Source organism: Mya arenaria, chromosome 2 (assembly GCF_026914265.1).
Source record: "Mya arenaria isolate MELC-2E11 chromosome 2, ASM2691426v1".
In the NCBI taxonomy this organism is placed as follows: domain Eukaryota; kingdom Metazoa; phylum Mollusca; class Bivalvia; order Myida; family Myidae; genus Mya; species Mya arenaria.
In genome coordinates this window covers 70,263,255-70,282,167 of record NC_069123.1, presented here as the reverse complement: position 1 = coordinate 70,282,167, position 18,913 = coordinate 70,263,255, and the positions used below count along the sequence as shown (strand labels likewise).

The following is an 18,913-nucleotide window of genomic DNA, read 5'->3' as shown; positions in this document are numbered from 1 at the left end:
AACCTTGACCACTAAATTTAAGGTTTTAAGTGTCCCAGCTCATGCCTCCGCCATTATGATCGCCAGACAGATTCACATTTAATCATTAAGCAACTGCGTCGCATTAAACCATTTATACTGTTAAAACAACCTAATAACATTTACAAATACTTAAAATAACACAGTTCCAAAAAAGATAAGTTTTACCAACACTTAAATTTAAACAATTCCACAGTTCCAAATAGAAATTGTCTTGAAAAGTTATGCCACCAACCTTTAAAGAACATTTTTCTAGTCCAGTTAGGAGACAAAAGATTTGGCATACTCTGTCAACAGCTTTATGCCTTTCAATGACAATATTGTCGCCAGAACCAGTTTTTCCCAGCTTTCCTTGATCTTCCTAATATTCTAGAACTTTATCCTGGGGTAAAACTGTAAGTCAACAAACACCCAATATCTCGATTTCTTCAATATTGCAATTCACCATTCAATAATACGCCAGCTATTCAGGAATTCCAAACAAGAAAGGAAAAATCAAATATTTATTGGCATCAAACTCATACAAAACAATGTTGATATAACATAGCACAAATAAATCAACAACGAAAGAACTTGCTTTGTTATAATAAAACATGATATAAAACAATTCTGAGCTGTGAATCAAGTCGCTAACACTGGTTTAATGCGTCTCGGATATATAAATTTTCTACAGCTTTAAAACACACAAATAGCCCTTTGCAAAGTATCCACATTTCCTAGAAATTCATTTTTGGGGGGACCCCCTAGCAAAAGTTGTTTTTTTTACTCTAAACTGTTTGCTAAATGCTTTGATTGACAATATTTATTATACTATGAACAGGATACCAAACATGATGGTAACAAGTGGACTAACCAATCGATGAGAAGGGGGACAATGCATGTCTGCTGATGTTCAGTCTAAAAAGGGGCATTACTAATTGAAAGTATTAAATCCAGAGTTATTGACCTTGCTATACAAGTATGTATGGTCTCTGACAACACGTGTATCAAGTTTCATTTGACTATCTTAAAAGGTTGAAGTTTCCACAAGCCTATGACACAGAGTCCATGGCTTTTAAAATACCTAAATTTCTTTTCTTCATGATGAAGCAAATTTCTCTACAAGATGCATGCACATATCACGTTGCACATTACAATCTCGAGACATCATACCAAATAATATTGTGTATCACCTATTACATTACTATCACCTGTGGTAATGCCTACATAATTATATTGTGTCAAACTCCTACGCAGTTATCTTCCTTGACAAGCAGAGATCTCTGCCCCCACATGCAATAATAGCTGGTTTTAAGCTTTATAAGACTTTTCAAAAGTGATTATTTTACATATATTAATGCAATATAATAACAAAGATCCATTAAATAATGTTTTCAAAACCAGAAAAAAGAAAGAAAAAAAAAGTTTTGAATGGTGACTTGGGATTTTGTTCATCATCTCCCGATAGGTGGCAGTGATTATGGTAAAGGAGGAAACTGTCACCGGCAGGTAACTGCTGTGTGGCGTTTGATATTGTGTATCACATTTACAATCAAACTTAGTGGGGAGTTACATAACCTTTATAACGCATTGTTGAATTAATGGTTCTTGTTTATTACAATAATAGGATACTATTGAATATTCTTGAATAAATCAATATTATGTGTAAAATGAACAAAAATACTAATGCAGACCTAATATACCAAACTAAATAGGCAATACATACAGGTATACATTATACATGCATATCAGTTTATCTATGCACTCTTGTTTAAGCATAGAGGTATACACTGTGACTAGGAAAGGCTCCTATTATAATCACAGTCAAGCAAAATTACAGTAACTGTTTTTACATGGCAAGCTTCCACTCCGACCCGTGCATGACAAAAATCATCTTATGATGAGTCATTATTTATATTGTTGACATTACTTTTCTCAGTTATAACTGAAAAAGATGTATAATTTTTGATATTTCAACTAAAATAAGTCCAATAAGTGATCTTGTTTGAATGAAGATACTGGTGTTTTTCATTAGTGTTCATTAGAATTGAAGTAACATTGTGAAATTAACAAACGGATGTGAAAGAAATTTTCCAGTGCATAACAGCATGCTCACCAACATACTTATAAAGTCTCAGGAGTGTTTGTACAATCATTTGTGCAACATGCTACAAGATTCTTCTGAGATTTGACCATTTTTTACTATGTCAAGGTCCATAAATTTTGTAACTCATATGCTGACCATAAGATAAACAAGATTCTTCAGACCATTTTTTAGCAAATCAAGGGCTTTAATTATTGTAAGACTGTGCACTGTGACAGAAATTGGGCATGCACAACGTCTGCCCCTGACCAACATTCCTATTAAGTTTCATGTGTGTAGGTGAAATAGTAATGGAGGTACATGCGACAAGGTTGTGATAGGTCATGACATGACAAGACCCAACAAGACAATTACATCTTCTATACAGCCTAACATTTCATCAAACTGACATAATATGTCTTCCAGTAGATTTCTTGTAACGCCATTCCCTCTTCACTTCTTCCAAATACTACAAACAATATTTCGTTAGTATCAAGTTTTTTTAAATTAATGTGAATGAAAGACATGTATGGTTTTTAATTCATCTATCATGTTCATCATTAACTATGGTTTTAATGAATTGGCAAGTATAAGTAGTGGGTTTTCTTTCCGGCCATGTTTTACTACAACTGAATATTGCACATATAATACAGTTATAATTCTTTTAGTTTTTCTAACTCACTTAAAAATGTTTCCTATGTAAATGTTAGTGTATTCCAAATGAATGTTGCATTCTGATTGCTATTTTTGTAGTCAACAATGAGATTTGTTCCTTGAAGTTGTCATTATTAAAGATAGGGAAAAAAACAAAGCAACTTAATACGAGAGATCGGAGCAAAACAACATCCATTGAATTAAACACATGATGGATTCAGCAAATGATGATTGGTTAACATAGACTCAGTGGAACCCAATGAATGCACTTGAATTAAGCTTAATAAGACAGTGAAATCTGCCTCTCAGAGCAAAATGTGACAGCCTTTGAAGAAACAATCAAACAGCTAGACATGTATAAGTGTTAATTTTCACCGTATACATGTATCTTAGACTGACTACACGTAATCCAAGTATGTCATATTTTATATAATACTGAAAATAATCATCTTATATATAAGTATACTTATATCATCAATTTCAACATTTCAACAGCTTCTTTACTATCAATATTGGCTCAACAAAAAAGCAGTATGCTAATCATAAGAGCTAATATTATATACAATATTTGGAGCGACAACTACACATAGGCTGAGGGCATTCAACTTATATTTCCAGTTCAATACAGCATAACAATATTTGGGCAGCACGTGTGTTTAATGTCTGGCAACATGTGTTACAACTTTCATTTGTTCATTAGTTATAGAGAACGTTGCAGGCCAATGGCGGCGACCGCAAAGCTATACCTCGACTGGTTTACATCAACAATGGAAGGAAGTAAAAGAAATACCCTACATACTAAACTACATTTGTGCATGATGTCTTTTGTAACATTAGGTTACTGTGACAAAATGAAATGTGAATGTGTGTGTGTGTCTGTGTGTGTGTGCTAACAAAACAACAAGTACCCGGTAATAATACTCGGAAGTGTAAGTAATGATTTTTAAAGAAAACAGATACAACATCAAGGAAATATAACTTAGCTGTAATAAAGGCATACAATGGAATTCAGTATATGCGAATCATTCATGTAATTGTAATGCAACATTCTACCAACAATGCACTGTCAAAAACAGTAAGCACATGCATGTAATCATGAAAAAATGTACAACACCAAATAACAAATTCAAACATTATATTTAAAGCCCCTTGCAATTTAATTGCAACTTTAATAATAATAAACATCACAGACAAAAAAAGCATTTTAAGATTGCTATTCAAGTAAAGCAACCTGTCATATCACATACTGGAGTTGCATTTTAATGGGCGCAAACAAACTCCACAAAAGTCAGGCTGCCTTACTTGAATGCCAACTTAACCATATTAAATCAGTACCATTACTTGTTTTTATGTATACCCTACATCTTTAAATATAAATGGTAGTAATATTGAATTAATGGCAGTTTATAAAGTCAAGATGGCAGTTTATCAAGTCAAGATGGCAGTTTATCAAGTCCAAAAGTCCATTTAATTAAATGGTTTTAGTCATAACAACAGTAATCTTAATCTGTATTAACATCACAAATGGAAGAGGTTTTATTTTGTTTCCTAAACTTTATCTTCATTTCATATACAGGCTCAATCTTAATCTACACAATTAAAAAGTAAAATAACAAAAATATGACACTAAGATCATTTCAATTTACGACCTGGATTAGGCCTCAGAGCTCAGTTTCATTCCATGATTTCAGTCATTACTTCCCAAAAATTTGAATTCATAGGAACATAGAAATGGTAAAAAGGTGCTGTATTTGTTATCTCAACCTTGTTTTTAATCTAAATATTGGCTTAAGTTCAATTTACACAAAAATATCGCAAATTCATCAAAATATGATACTAGGACATTTCCACTTACAGCTTTTAAAGTGGAATTTAACTATTCAATAGAGTTACTGGTTTCTATCTGAACATGGTTTCTTCATCAACAGAAAGAAGAAGAATTTGTGGACAAGGGACCCCACAAACATATAGCACCAAACAATACAATGGTAGGTGTAATAAATCCTGGGAGAGTAAGCAGGACATCATATATTCTACAAATAACCACCTCATATTTAACTCTGGTTCAAACGACTAAATGTACAACAGAAATAAGTGAACTTAAGCGAGCACTTGCAGCATTGAAGCCTTTAAGACTTTCAAAGCTGACTCACAAACTACGATCAAGCACGGATAGAAAATGATGGTAGAATGCTACATGTAAAGTTTGCTGTTGTAGTTGACTCCAACTTGACTTGGAGAGATAGCACATGGATAGCTGTTCCATTCTCCTTCCTTATCTAGGTAATCAGGTTTTGTCCTGTTTTTCAATGCTAGGGTAACTGCTTGGCCTCACAAACTTGTCACCTGAGGACCGCCTCTGAAAAAATATTTTCATTCAATTTTGCATCATGGTTCATAATACTTGAAGTAATTTGAACTTGTTTTTCAAAATTTTACTACTGATTTTCATTTTAAAGTGTTTGATTCCTTTTTATTTAAAAAAAAACATGTATGCAGCTACCTATCTTATGAAAAGTTAAGCCTTTCACAATAATGTATCAAAAAAAATACTGATATTAAATTTATTATTAATCATATAACATAATAATAAAAATCAGAAATAGGAAGTTATTTTTTAAAGATGGAACAAGAATTTCATAAATCAGATGTGACACCTGTTGGGAGTGCATATCACATTTAAGTACAGGTCACTATGACCTACTGACCCCAAATCAATAGACATTATCTACTGACCGTGGTCAATATACAAACCAAAATCACACAACAAGTCATTCTGATGTTATTGATCAGAAACGTAAATGTGACGCCACCCAACAATTTGACAAAATAATCCCTATATGTCTGCCATGCAGCTGACAAAAAGAAATAGTTACGAGCAAGACATAAAGTGGAAAACAGATAACTTCGCTCTTTATACATATATACTATTACAGAGATACTAAGACTCTTTTCATGCTATATATGCCTTTAATTTTACCTTTTCTTTTCAAAGATGATGTATTCTACCAATTGTAAAATAAAAAGTTAAAAATGTTTTTGTATAAAAGCTTAAAATTACTATAAAATTCATTATTTGATGAACAAGACAATCTGCAAATGATACATAAAGATAGCTTAATTAAGTTTACCTTTAAGTTTTAATTAGCTAACTGATGTACATAATTATAATCCACTGCTGATAACTTAAATGCTAATGTATTTCATGGAGTATGACTGGCACAAGAGTACCGAGGGATGTAATGTTTAATGAAATGCCAATGTTTATCTCTTTATTTTTTATTAAAAAATCAGGTCGTAATAAATAATTTTAAAAGTCAGAGTTATGGACCTTGCTACACAAATGTGTTTTGTCAACAGTACCATGTGTGACTTGAGCTTTTTGGCTGGTTACATAACTTGTCAAAGATATAATGCCCATACACATACATCTGACCAAATTTGGTGATGATTGGACAAAGGCTTCTTAAATTATTGATTGGACAATATATAGGACACCGAAGGCATAAATACTAATCAATACTGAGACACAGATTAGATAGACAGTCACACTATTCATATCCTATAATTGACTCCTGCCATATCATTTCAAAATCAAACCATGAATAAACTAGAAGCACCTTCATTAAAGAAACTTCTGCCAAATAATTTTAAAATCCAACCTAATATGGACCAGTCACAAACTATTATCAGAAGGGCAAAACATACTATGTTCAAAAGGTTGCTGTGACCTTGACCTTGATGGTATGGACATGGATCTTGTGTGCGTCACATCCTCATGCTATGGTGGTCAATTCTGCCAAATGATTTTAAAATCCGAACAGGAAAGAGAAAGATATGGACAAGACAGAAATGGAACAAACAAAAATGGGACGGATGGATATAACAACGTCCATTGATTCCTAAATATTCCTATAATGATTCCTATAGCCCCACTTCACTTTGTGAACTGGGGTATAAAAATAGCTTTTATCAATTAATGATTGATATCATACAATAATGCAGAAACTGTTTGACATGAAGCTTGACTACAAACCTGTGGCCCAGAGCTGTGCTGCATGGGTACATGTCCGTGTACAGGCGGTGAAGTGCCATATCCTGGTGGGTGGAATGCAGACCGGCTATTGCTACAGCTTGACTCTCCTGTGTTACGACGCATCGGACTTGGTGGATTGAATATTGCCGGCATCCCAGATGCTGTGAAACAAACACAAGATTTGTAATAAAGATGTTAATTTATGTTCTTATTAATGAGACCGTCATTTCATTTCTGATACAGAGACATAAAAAAGACTACCAAATAAATGTGAAAACTAGACACCAAATGGTGACAGGTTGAGCCCTTTGAAAGAGCCATTGACAGAGACATAATACTCTTCCATGCAATTGCATCAAAGAAGATCATTTCAGCCTTTGACCTCCAACCCTGACTTTTGAGGTCAATCTTTGACCACTATGTGTAACCTTAACCTTTCAGGTGCGACCTGGGTCTTATGCATGACACCCCTCCTCATCATGGTGAACCTTCATGGTAAGTTTTTTGAAAATCCTATTATGCTTGGTCAAGATTAACCTTGGGCAAATTCATTGTTGTGACAACTATTTCTGGCTCGCAAATGTGGGTTTGACAATAAAAGTATATCTCTCAGATTTATGACTTGCTTAAAAAATATTTTACATCTCTTGCAGCTGGTGTTATATTACTCATAACTATTAAGTAATCCATGCCTTCATTGTATTACATAGTTCTGGAAAAAAATGAATAAACATGTACCTGGAGACAGTGGTCGTGACGAGTTAGGTGAGATGTATGGTATGGGGCTGGAGACAGTGCGGGGCCGCATATGGCTGCTTCCCGAACTGGGGCCGCCGTAGCCAGACGAAGATGCGCTACCACCGCTCATGTCATGCTGCTTTGTCATCTCGTTGAAGTGCCTGTACGAGAAAATCAAGTTTACATGATGAAGATGATGACAACAACAATGACAACAATGACTGAGATTAAGATGATGATTTTGACCATAAGGAGCATAACTTCTCAAGAATGTTAGTTTGTAATCAAAGTAAAATTTGTCCTGAACTTTATGGTGTTAACATGTGTACCAAAAATTCTTTAAATCTATTGACCCTGTCATAAGTTATTGTCCTGACAACTTGTTAAGGGTTTTAAAAGGGGACATAACTCAGTAAGAAATTGTGAAACTTGACCTGAATTACATGGTGTTAAACACATGTACAAAAATATTTAAATGCTTCAACTCTGATGACCGGTTATTGTTCGGACACTGCATATGTGGGGAAAATCTGAGTTGAAAAAAGGTCAGAACTTTTTTAAAAATCATTGGTTTGTAGCCTAAGATAAACTTGACCTGTTTTTAATGGCGTTGAACATGTGTACCAAAAATCATTTATAGTCATCAACCCTACTATCAGTAATTGTTCGTACAACACATTTTCTTAATTGAAAATCAACCATAACTCAATAAAAAGTTAGTGGTTTGTAACCAAAGTCAATCTTATGCTGTACTATATGGTGGTGAACATGTACACCAAAATTATTGTCCAATGACCATATTTTTGTCAAATTAACAGTTGAAAAGGGGCCATATACCCCCAAAACTTATCAAGTGCGCTAAGCACTGTCCTAACCAGACAACTAGTAATTTTTGAGTATTTAAAAAGTAGAATCCATGCTCTGGCAGTTTTCTCTCACAAAATAATGAGTATTGATCTATATAAACTATCCATCGAAGCAAATTCACTTGTAACAAATCAAAATATTTCAGAATCAATTTACACCATCCCATGTTTTTTTAGTAAAAGGCTACTTTCACAAATTTACATTTCACAAAATACTTATATAAGTGTAGAATAAAAGATGAAGCCATTAGCTGCAATCGAACCTCTTTCCTAAAATCAGGCAATTTGGTAAAAGCTTTGGAAAATGATGTTGCACTGCTAATATAAGGACATCATACAACTTTACCATACACATGTTGTCCAAAATACAGTCAATTCAATAAAAGTTCATGTTGTAAAACTTAACGGGATGTAAGAGTACAGGTATATCATACCACCATTATTTACTAATGAGACATTAGATGTTCAGTGTTTAGAAATGTTATTTGTGAAGGGTAAGAGCAAAAAAATCCAAGTGACATACAAATTTCATCAACTTAAAACATTAAAACATCCACCCAACAACATTTACCTTTCATCATCCATTTCAAGTGAGGACTCACTCTCTGACAGGTGTCTACACAGACTCTCCCTTCTCTCCATCTCCATCTGTAGTTTACGCTGTAGACGTAGGTTCTCTTCCCGGATGTGCCGCTCTTCCTGGGCATAGTGGGCCATTTTCTCCTCATCTGGAAACAGTGGTACAGGTTGACAATCATACTAAAGTTGCAATCAATAATTACAATACTCTAGATTGGGACTTAGATATTTGAAGTGCTAGCCAAAATCTTGAATTAAAATTAAAGCAGAAATAAACATGTATGATTGGCTTGAAACACTAAAGGAGCCATAGGTGATAATGGTAATTGGGAGGTCTAACATAAAATGATATACTAACCGTAAATGCCTGGATCAAACAGACTTAACACACATGCATAACAAATCTTCAACAATGACATCACTGTCAAGCCCAAATACAAGAAAACGTAAACAACCAGACTTAAGTCCTGAATCTAAAACTGCATCAAACCTTGCTCAGTGTGTACATTATACTGGTTTCAAATTCAAAACCATACTTGTACTAAGATCATATAATAACATACGCTCATGTTGTGCTGATTGCAACATCCTGCGGAGGCGGGCCACCTCCCCACGGAGTCCTTCAATGTGGGAGGAAAGATTCTCTGCGGTGTCCCCATTATTGATGTCTCGTGGAGACGGGGGCTCGGTCACAGGCTGCTCCAGCTTCTCCTGTAGCAACCTAGAGAAGACAGACTTTAGTAAGAACCAAAAAAACAGACTTAACGAAGAAATTCACATCCATCAAAACCATCAACTACATGTACCATCAATATTGATGTAATTACTTTCCATTTTTAATAATACCTAAGGACATGCATTTGAAATCTTACCATCAATCTAAATAATCTAAGGCTATGGAAATATCACAATTCTTTGAAAAGAACATCTTTCTTTTTGCCAAATGTTAACAGCATCTGTAACTGATATTAAGAAGAGCCCCAACCTTTTCTCAGCCTCCAGTTTGTCCATACGTTTCCACAGGCGGTTGACGAGTGATTCCTGCTCCTGTTCAAGGGCATTCTCAAGCTCAATCTTCTCACGACGTAACTGGAAATACATAAATTAAATATAACTTATAAAAAACTCAGTGATTTTCATGATTTCTCGCATAAAAATCGTCTTAATCACATTAAAAAAACATTAATGTGAGATTTCTGCTTGCTTGCAGTTTGTGTATTTTGTGCCTTTTTGCTTGTTGTTGTTTATCAAGTTTCAGCAGCCTTGTTGCCTATGGCCTTTATCAATGTTCATAATATTTAAGTGTTGCGACTATGGAATGCTGGTGATTATTGATATTGCTCATCAAGTGTTTTTTTGCGACAAGGATTAGGACTGTTTATGCGGGTTTCAATCTGCATTTAATAAGCCTCTACAATATCAGTAGTGTTCTGAAAACCTCACAAAATGTCAGTCCAGTCAGTGTTTTTTTCATTCATAACTTATTAAAAATCTCACTGAAATTAAAATTCTCTCACCAATTTTGGACAAAAGGGAGTAATTTTCTCATTGAAAGTCAGTCACATAACAATGATGTTATGATTACTTTTTTTAATGTTCATATTCATTTAACAGTCTGTAAATGAAAGCATAGAAGTCTATAAGATACATGAAAATGGAAAAACATAGAAGATTACTTCTGTTCTAGTTAAACAAATTTCTCCTCTTCAAATGTGAATGCGCAATTTATCTAGATTTACAAAATGACAAGTTGTAGGTCAAGAAATGGTTAGCCCTACTGACTGCAAAACACTTCTGCTACCCAGCAAGCCCTACCTGTTCAAGTGTTGCCTGTTTGGTTACGGTGTCTCTCTCCAGCTTTTCTATCTTCCTCATGAGTTTGTTCACCTGGTACTCTTGTTCCTTCTCCAAAGTCTGCTCCAACTCTACCTTCTCATGACGCAGCTGTTATACAGGTGACACGTACAGTCATGTTCATGCAAGCAGCGATATAAAATGTTTCATGTTTTGAAAATTGTTACTACTGATTTTGCAAATAAACTTAGCAAAGCGAACTCATCACTCAGCCTATAAAAGCATGCTCATAATGCCCATTTGAAACAAAGACAATATCTATTTCTACTGCTGACTAAAGTAATTGGAACAGTAAGTTTTGGCACTTCAAAGACAGTAATTGAAGGCTGATAATTTGATGTGAAACCAATGCAAACTGATCATAATTATATGGATATCAGGTGTATGAGCCCATTCCTTGACCTATGAATAAGTTCCACATTGAAACTTTAAAGAATATGCTCAAGGCCATCCTTAAAAAATTGTATGTTTGCTGTAACGCTACCCATCATTTTTACAGTGAGTAGGTAGGTAGGGATTATTTTTTTTCCCATTGTGTGCCTTAAATTACTCAGTAAATAAGTTTCTTATCATTTCAGATTGCTTGACACTTCATTTTGGACAGACCTCATCCATTAATCCATTATCATGTAGTACAGTGTGATGACTATCATCAGACATGTCTCATTCCATCATCCTCATTTGAAAGACAACACAGTTCTGGATACTTTTTTATTCATGTCAGAATATCCTATCTATTAAAATGCCCGAGTTGTCTGCAAATTGATTTTTTCTACATAATTAGATTCTGTCTTGTACTTTGTATTCTGAAACAATTAAAAATGCCAGGCGAATAATAAATGACTGCCGGGAGTGATCCCCGCCTTAATAAATGAATATACCTATCGAATCAGGGTATATCGAGGCGCATATCTAACGATAAAAATTCCCTAGCCTGAATCTGCCGAATCAATACAGATGGTACTAGCCAAGCTCTTTATGTATGTAATTCAATATAAAACCAATATTAAAGACTAACTTTTTTTGTCTGGAATCAAGTATAAAACATACCATTGAACCTGGGTTTATCCGTTGGAATTTTTGAAGGTTTTTTTAAGATAGGATCAGTCCTCATCAAGATATCAAATGCATTGGCTTGAAGTGCTGGTGCAGAAGCTGAACACTGTTCTTCCTGTTGTGGTGTAGTTTTAATTGTGATCGTGACATACTTCAGAGTCTTGTCAAAGTCATATAAGACACTTATTTTATCGTAAGTATCTGGACTGAATTGTGTAGGATTTTCCAGATTCGAGGACACCTGCACGGACGCAATTTTCTCAAAATGTTCATCTATTTCAGGGTCATTTTCAGTTTAAGCGGAAAAGACATCAAACCAGGACTCGTTTGTGCTGAATTTTCTAATGGAGTTTCGAGCATGGAATATGGTTTCAGGCCCCTTTTTCTCGATAACTGTAACCGCAAAGGTTACACGCTCGCCTTCGTCGGCCATTTTGTCGATAAAAACAAAAGTCAACCGCATGACGTAATATAAATGAGCCGAAGGAAAATAATGAGCGGAAAGAAAATATAATGAGCGGAAAGATTATTTTCCGTACGCTCGGAGATGCGAAAAAAAAAATCGTCCTGGAGGGCCTAAAAAAAAAGTTGAGTCGCGGTAATTTCGTGAGTCGGTCGCGTTACAGCAAACATTCATCTTTTTAAGGATGGCCCAATTGCTAATGGTGGCACTACGCTTTCTTCGGTGCGGGGTGATACAGGAATCCAGTGGATTTCACGTGAAATCCACTCAAAACGTGAAATCCACTCAGAACTCAGTTATTTTAATTAATAATTTATTTATTTTTGTATACATATTAGAAAGTGCCTCATGAAGGGTTTATATTTCAAATTTTATTGAAATTGGTCAAAAAATAAAGAAGTTAGAGCAATTTTTCATTTTTTTCCAAAAATAGATCGGAAATCAAAGTGAAATCCAGATTCCGATAAGTGAAATCCACTCATTACTCATTATTTTAATAAATAATTTTCTGTTTTTGTATATTTATTAGAAAGTGCCTCATAAAGGGTTTATATTTCAAATTTTATTAAAATTGGTCAAAAAATGAAGAAGTTAGAGCAATTTTTCGAAAATAGATCGGAAATCGAGGTGAAATCCAGTTTTCGAGAAGTGAAATCCACTCACAACTCATTAATTTTAATAAATAATTTTCTGTTTTTGCATATTTATTAGAAAGTGCATCATAAAGGGTTTTTATTTCAAATTTTATTGAAATTGGTCAAAAAATGAAGAAGTTAGAGCAATTTTTCGAAAATAGATCGGAAATCGATGTGAAATCCAGTTTTCGAGAAGTGAAATCCACCCTCAACTCAGTTTTATTAATTAGAATTTTTTATGTTTTGTATACATTTTGGAAAGTGCCTAATGAAGGGTTTATATTTCAAATTTTATTGAAATATATCAAGAAATGAAGAAGAAAGAGCAATTTTTCGGAAATCGAAGTGAAATCCACATTTTGGCAAGTGAAATCCACTTTTTCAGACGTGAAATCCACCCACAACTCATTTATTTTTAACAAATTAATTTTTCTGTAGAACAAATAATTGAAAGGGCTTCATAATGGGTTTATATTTCAAATTTTATCCAAATTGATCCAAAAATAAGAAAGTTGTAGACCTATTTTGAAAAAAGATCGGAAATCGAAGTGAAATCCACATTTTGACAAGTGAAATCCACTTTTTCAGACGTGAAATCCACTCATAACTAATTTATTTTTAACAATTTTTTTGTTGAACAAATATTGAAAAGGCATTATCATCGGTTTATATTTAAAATTTAAATGGAATTGGTCCAAAAATGAAGAAGTTTGATAAATATATTTAAAATTAAAAATAAATGAGTTGTGAGTGGATTTCACGTCTGAAAAAGTGGATTTCACTTGCCAAAATGTGGATTTCACTTCGATTTCCGAAAAATTGCTCTTACTTCTTCATTTCTTGATATATTTCAATAAAATTTGAAATATAAACCCTTCATTAGGCACTTTCCAAAATGTATACAAAACATAAAAAATTCTAATTAATAAAACTGAGTTGAGGGTGGATTTCACTTCTCGAAAACTGGATTTCACATCGATTTCCGATCTATTTTCGAAAAATTGCTCTAACTTCTTCATTTTTTGACCAATTTCAATAAAATTTGAAATATAAACCCTTTATGATGCACTTTCTAATAAATATACAAAAACAGAAAATTATTTATTAAAATTAATGAGTTGTGAGTGGATTTCACTTCTCGAAAACTGGATTTCACCTCGATTTCCGATCTATTTTCGAAAAATTGCTCTAACTTCTTCATTTTTTGACCAATTTTAATAAAATTTGAAATATAAACCCTTTATGAGGCACTTTCTAATAAATATACAAAAACAGAAAATTATTTATTAAAATAATGAGTAATGAGTGGATTTCACTTATCGGAATCTGGATTTCACTTTGATTTCCGATCTATTTTTGGAAAAAAATGAAAAATTGCTCTAACTTCTTTATTTTTTGACCAATTTCAATAAAATTTGAAATATAAACCCTTCATGAGGCACTTTCTAATATGTATACAAAAAAAAAAATATTAATTAAAATAACTGAGTTCTGAGTGGATTTCACGTTTTGAGTGGATTTCACGTGAAATCCACTGGATTCCTGTATCACCCCGCACCCCGCTTTCTTTGATGCGTGCAGTAGATTAACAGGCTATAGATGTTGCACTTAATTCGAATATTTTAGGGGTGAATCAAAAGCAACAATCGTTTAATGCACCAGAACCTTCAAACACTACAATAATTTCATTTGCAAAATTTTTTATCAGTATAAGGTGCTTTTGATAGTGCACAAGCCACATGGTAACAGATGCTAAACCTGATTAAGACCAGCTCTTTCAATATTCATTGAACATTACAATATTCAGACTAGAAAAAAAATAATTACATGTACTACCTACCTATGACATATCAGTTGACAGGGTAAAATTAAATGTACAAAAACATTTATTGTCTAATAGATTGATACCTGAAGAAGTTTCCTGGAAAGGTCATTTGTAAGAAATTCTTCTTCCTGTTCATAGTTCATGGCTAGAGATTCCTTTTCTTTTTTGAGTAGTTGTATTTTCTTCAGCAATGTGTTGCTGATAAATTCCTCTTCTTGCTCTGCACGAGCTTGCTGAAATAATAATTGAACAAAATGTAATGGAAGACCTGAGACAAAACTCTATTGATGTCCTTACTTTCTGCAGATCAATTTCTTAAGAAACTTCTGTATGTCCAATATTTACAAAACCAAAGCAAAAACAGGATAACCACATAAAGATTTTAGATTATTTAAAAAAAAAAAATGCAGTACCAAAGAAATTGCGACGTACCAACAGGAAGTTGACCCAAGTTTGAAGTGTATATCTTAGTGTTAAAATGCGACTTACAAAATGGTTTTTCAGACTTTTAGTGATTTTTTTTTATCATTTTGCATTCTCTCAACATGGAACATTAGCATACTCAACAAAATAGTATTCTTATCTTCAATAATATTAACTATTTTGTTCAACTTTGTGTCAGTAAAATTTCTCTTGTAATCAATAAATAATGAAGTTGACCCCATTTAAATTTTAGCCCAGCATAAGAAATATATTTTATTTATCAAAACATGTAGACCAAGTAAGATCACAAAAGAATTGGTAGCAACACAAACACTTGCCACAAAGTTATACTAGATTTTGAAAGGTCATCCCACTGGTGCATTGTGTAGTTAAACTTGATAGTTATGTATTCCTTTCATACAATATCAATTCTAATAATTACAGCTACATGTAAGTGCATGTGCGCAATATTTAATTTGTTGATCAGGAATTAAAAAAAAAAAATTTCATTGTTTTAGTATGAATTAATTTAACAAATAATGTATAACAAACACTAGTATTGCCGCTACATAATAAACATTACTAAAGTTGATATACTCAGATATACTTTGTGTTAAATACATGTACATAGCCCTCATGCTAAAAAAATCATAAGGCCTAAAAAAGAAGAATTCATTCAATAAAATATCGTCATATTCTTTAACCCTTTAGCACATAGGCAAGTGGCCAGATTACACCTCCCAGTCAATAGCCATCATAGATGTACTGATAAGCAGTCCTATCTGTATAGGCCCTTTTTAGGGGTATTGAAAAGGAGAGAAATTAACAGTACCATGATCTTTAAATCAATATTACTTGCAATAATTGCGGCCAAATTTTTTTATGTGAACTTATTTTTTACAGATAATTAAATTATCTAATAAATGGTGTCAATGATGAAATATTAAATTATTTTGTTTCATCTATAAATGCATTTCGAAGATGGACATGTACCATTACTTTAAAATGTCATAATTTCATGCAATCAAGGGTTTAAAAGACGCTTGGATCGATCTAAATTTTATTACCCCTGCCATAAAAAAGACCCATCTGGATAAAAAAGCCAATAATTGATGTTCTAGTGTATAATACATAGAGATATGGCAGGAATATCCTGTGTCATCCAGCAGATTGATCAAGTCCATGGTGTCTGTTTTACTTTATGACCCTCCTCATAAAATGTTGTCAAAAAGAAATCTGAGACCGTTATTTTTTCTGTATGAATAGTGATCATGATCATCCAGACACTTGCAAATTTGACAGACGACAAAGGTTAACCTGAACTATTTTACGGCTGGAACCATGCTGGACATGTATCAGCTTCACAGCAAGTTTATTCATTATTTTCTCAGCTACACATCATTTCTATTGTTTTAATTCAAACTTTAATCTTTAAATAATTATAATCTTTATTTATTTAAATGCTTAAGTGATCTGACGTAATATATTTGATGATTTATGCATCAATAAATTTGGGGAATTCTCGGGGATTTTCAATTCACGGCTCGTGGTCTTACGTCATAATTGGATATCACACCTGTGATTGGCAGTATAAATAAATACTTCCGTAATTTTGTGAGACAATATTTGTCATGGAAATTCAATATCTTTAATGCAGAGCTTTACCTTTATAAACTTCCGGGATATTGTTTACAAAAAGAAAGATGCAAAATTGAAATATTAAATTGACCCTTTGGCCATATGTTTGTAAATCAGCTAATGGGCAATGTCGGCCATACTAGTATATATGTGCTAAAGGGTTAATAAAATAAAAAAAATATATACTTATACAGTTCATATATATGTGTACAATTACTGGAATATTAATGGGAAACTAGACTTTGATTTGTCATAATGGCAATGCAAGAATGTTAATACATGTATGTAAGTGGTAAAGAATTTGGAGCCACACTTTGAAGTGGTCAGGGTAAAACAATGAGTGCTCTTCAGGGCTCGACATTAACCACTGCCCGATTGCCCGGGGCAAGTAATTTTTGCAGACGGGCAGTAGTTTTTAGAATCTACCTGCCCGATCGGGCAGTAACAAAAAAAAACTTGTCATAGTGGCGACTTTTCGGGTAAAAAATAGTAGTCCGTACTCTCCTTCTTTGAGAGTATTTATCAAACCGAAACTAATGCACTCATTGGTTGTTGACTCGAAAAATCGGGTCAAACGGAGCTCCTCTGACATTTTCATTCGAAACTACGATGGCGAAGACTGCCGAATATTTTCCGATAGAGCTCGAGTAGATCCGTTGGCCAATCGCGTGAGCTGCACCAAATCCATATAGCTAGCATTCCAGTTAATGCCCTCACAATGTACACAAATGGTGTTTTGACAGTCGACACTGTCAAGTTTTTTTAATGTTTCAAACGAAAAAAGGCTAAGTCATCCGAGAAAAAGACCAGCTATGAAAATAAACCAAAACGCCGCTGGGTCGAGTCTTGGGGGAACAATTTTCCTGGACTCAGACACAGCGAGAATGGTCATTTTGGCTATTTTTCGGATTGCTCCAATTTTCGGATGCTCGGTTTTGGAACTTTACGATTTCACTTTACATTGCGATAAATTGTAATTTACTTCTAAATAAATGTAAGATTACAAGGCTAAGATAATAAGAGGTTGACTGTTCGTTCTTATAATTCAATTTTATTTCATCCTTAATAATTTGAATGTATGTGCTATTAGTTACAAATTTCATGACAACATTTATTTCAAATACAGCAAGCCCTGATGTGCAGGTTGAATCTGGAAATGGGTTTTGATGTGAAGTATAACAACAAAATGAGCCCCCAAAAATTGGGCAAGTAAAAAATCCATTCGGGCAAGTGAAAATGGCTAGGTGGTTGCCCGAAGGACGGGCAAGTGAAAATGGCTAGGTGGTTGCCCGAAGGACAACCAAGTATTAGAATAAGCGTCAAGCCCTGCTCTTACAAAAAAAAAATGTGCTGATTTTAATTGGCTTCAACTATTCAGGCTTGCTACTACTCCGATTGGTTGCACCTTGTAGAGGTAGTTCATATTGTGACAAACATGTGACAATGACTGAAGTTGTGATATGTACATACTCAAGTATTGTTATCAGTTAAATATAGATATGACTCACAAAAGGATGCATGAACATGTGTGACACACAAGTGACAACGATCACATCTAAACACCAATCATTCGACATGACAGTCTGTTGAAAATGTAGACAATTAATTTAACTTTAAAAGTATTTATACTTTATTTTCATTTGGTATACCAAAATCAAATAACAGACTCTTACAATGTTCACACTCATTTTTTTCAGCTCCTGTTTTTCCTCCGCGAGTTGCTTGCATTTTAGTTTGTACGTTTCCAACTCAACTTTTAACACTCGATTTTCTTGCTGCAGTGATTCAACACGCTTCTTCAGCTGCTCTGTCTGAGACTGGGCCGAGGTTTTAGCAATAGTTCCCCCGTCTAAAGAGCTCGTATCGCTCTCCAACTCGCTCGCGCTGTCCGCCATTGCAAATTGTAAACAATGTGTATGAGGCGCTTTATCGAATACATAAACAATGTGTAGTCCAGAATGTATTCTTCTGAATATACATTTTTTCTATCAGTATTTAACTGATATTGTATATTTTCATGATTGATATAAAATATCTTTGGTTGTTTAATACTAAATTACTTTGGT

The 18,913-nt window shown here is 33.7% G+C and overlaps 1 protein-coding gene across 2 annotated transcripts; it reads right to left on the bottom strand.

Moving 5' to 3' along the window:
- Window positions 1-507: 507 nt before the first annotated feature.
- On the bottom strand, window positions 508-18,743 carry LOC128203157 (coiled-coil domain-containing protein 6-like). 2 transcript variants are annotated; one of them, XM_052904455.1, is made up of 10 exons: window positions 18,521-18,743; window positions 14,870-15,019; window positions 10,769-10,897; window positions 9,939-10,042; window positions 9,517-9,674; window positions 8,946-9,102; window positions 7,509-7,669; window positions 6,771-6,931; window positions 5,715-5,739; window positions 508-5,093 (listed from the first exon to the last, which is right to left on the bottom strand). In XM_052904455.1, the coding sequence occupies exons 1-10, from the start codon at window positions 18,740-18,742 to the stop codon at window positions 5,077-5,079; spliced, it is 1,284 nt and encodes a 427-aa protein (XP_052760415.1). In that variant the 5' UTR covers window position 18,743; the 3' UTR covers window positions 508-5,076. The 2 variants fall into 2 exon arrangements, with proteins under 2 accessions (XP_052760415.1, XP_052760406.1); XM_052904446.1 differs by lacking the exon at window positions 5,715-5,739.
- Between the last annotated feature and the right edge of the window lie 170 nt (window positions 18,744-18,913).

What these genes read in the sequence shown, in the direction of transcription:
- LOC128203157 (XM_052904446.1), bottom strand. Translation starts at nt 18,742, where the DNA reads ATGGCGGACAGCGCGAGCGAGTTGGAGAGCGATACGAGCTCTTTAGAC. An exon ending in TTTCCAGGAAACTTCTTCAG is followed by an intron (nt 10,898 to 14,869) that starts GTATCAATCTAT and finishes CCTGTATAACAG; the next exon opens with CTGCGTCATGAGAAGGTAGA. An exon ending in AAACTGGAGGCTGAGAAAAG is followed by an intron (nt 9,675 to 9,938) that starts GTTGGGGCTCTT and finishes TGTCTTCTCTAG; the next exon opens with GTTGCTACAGGAGAAGCTGG.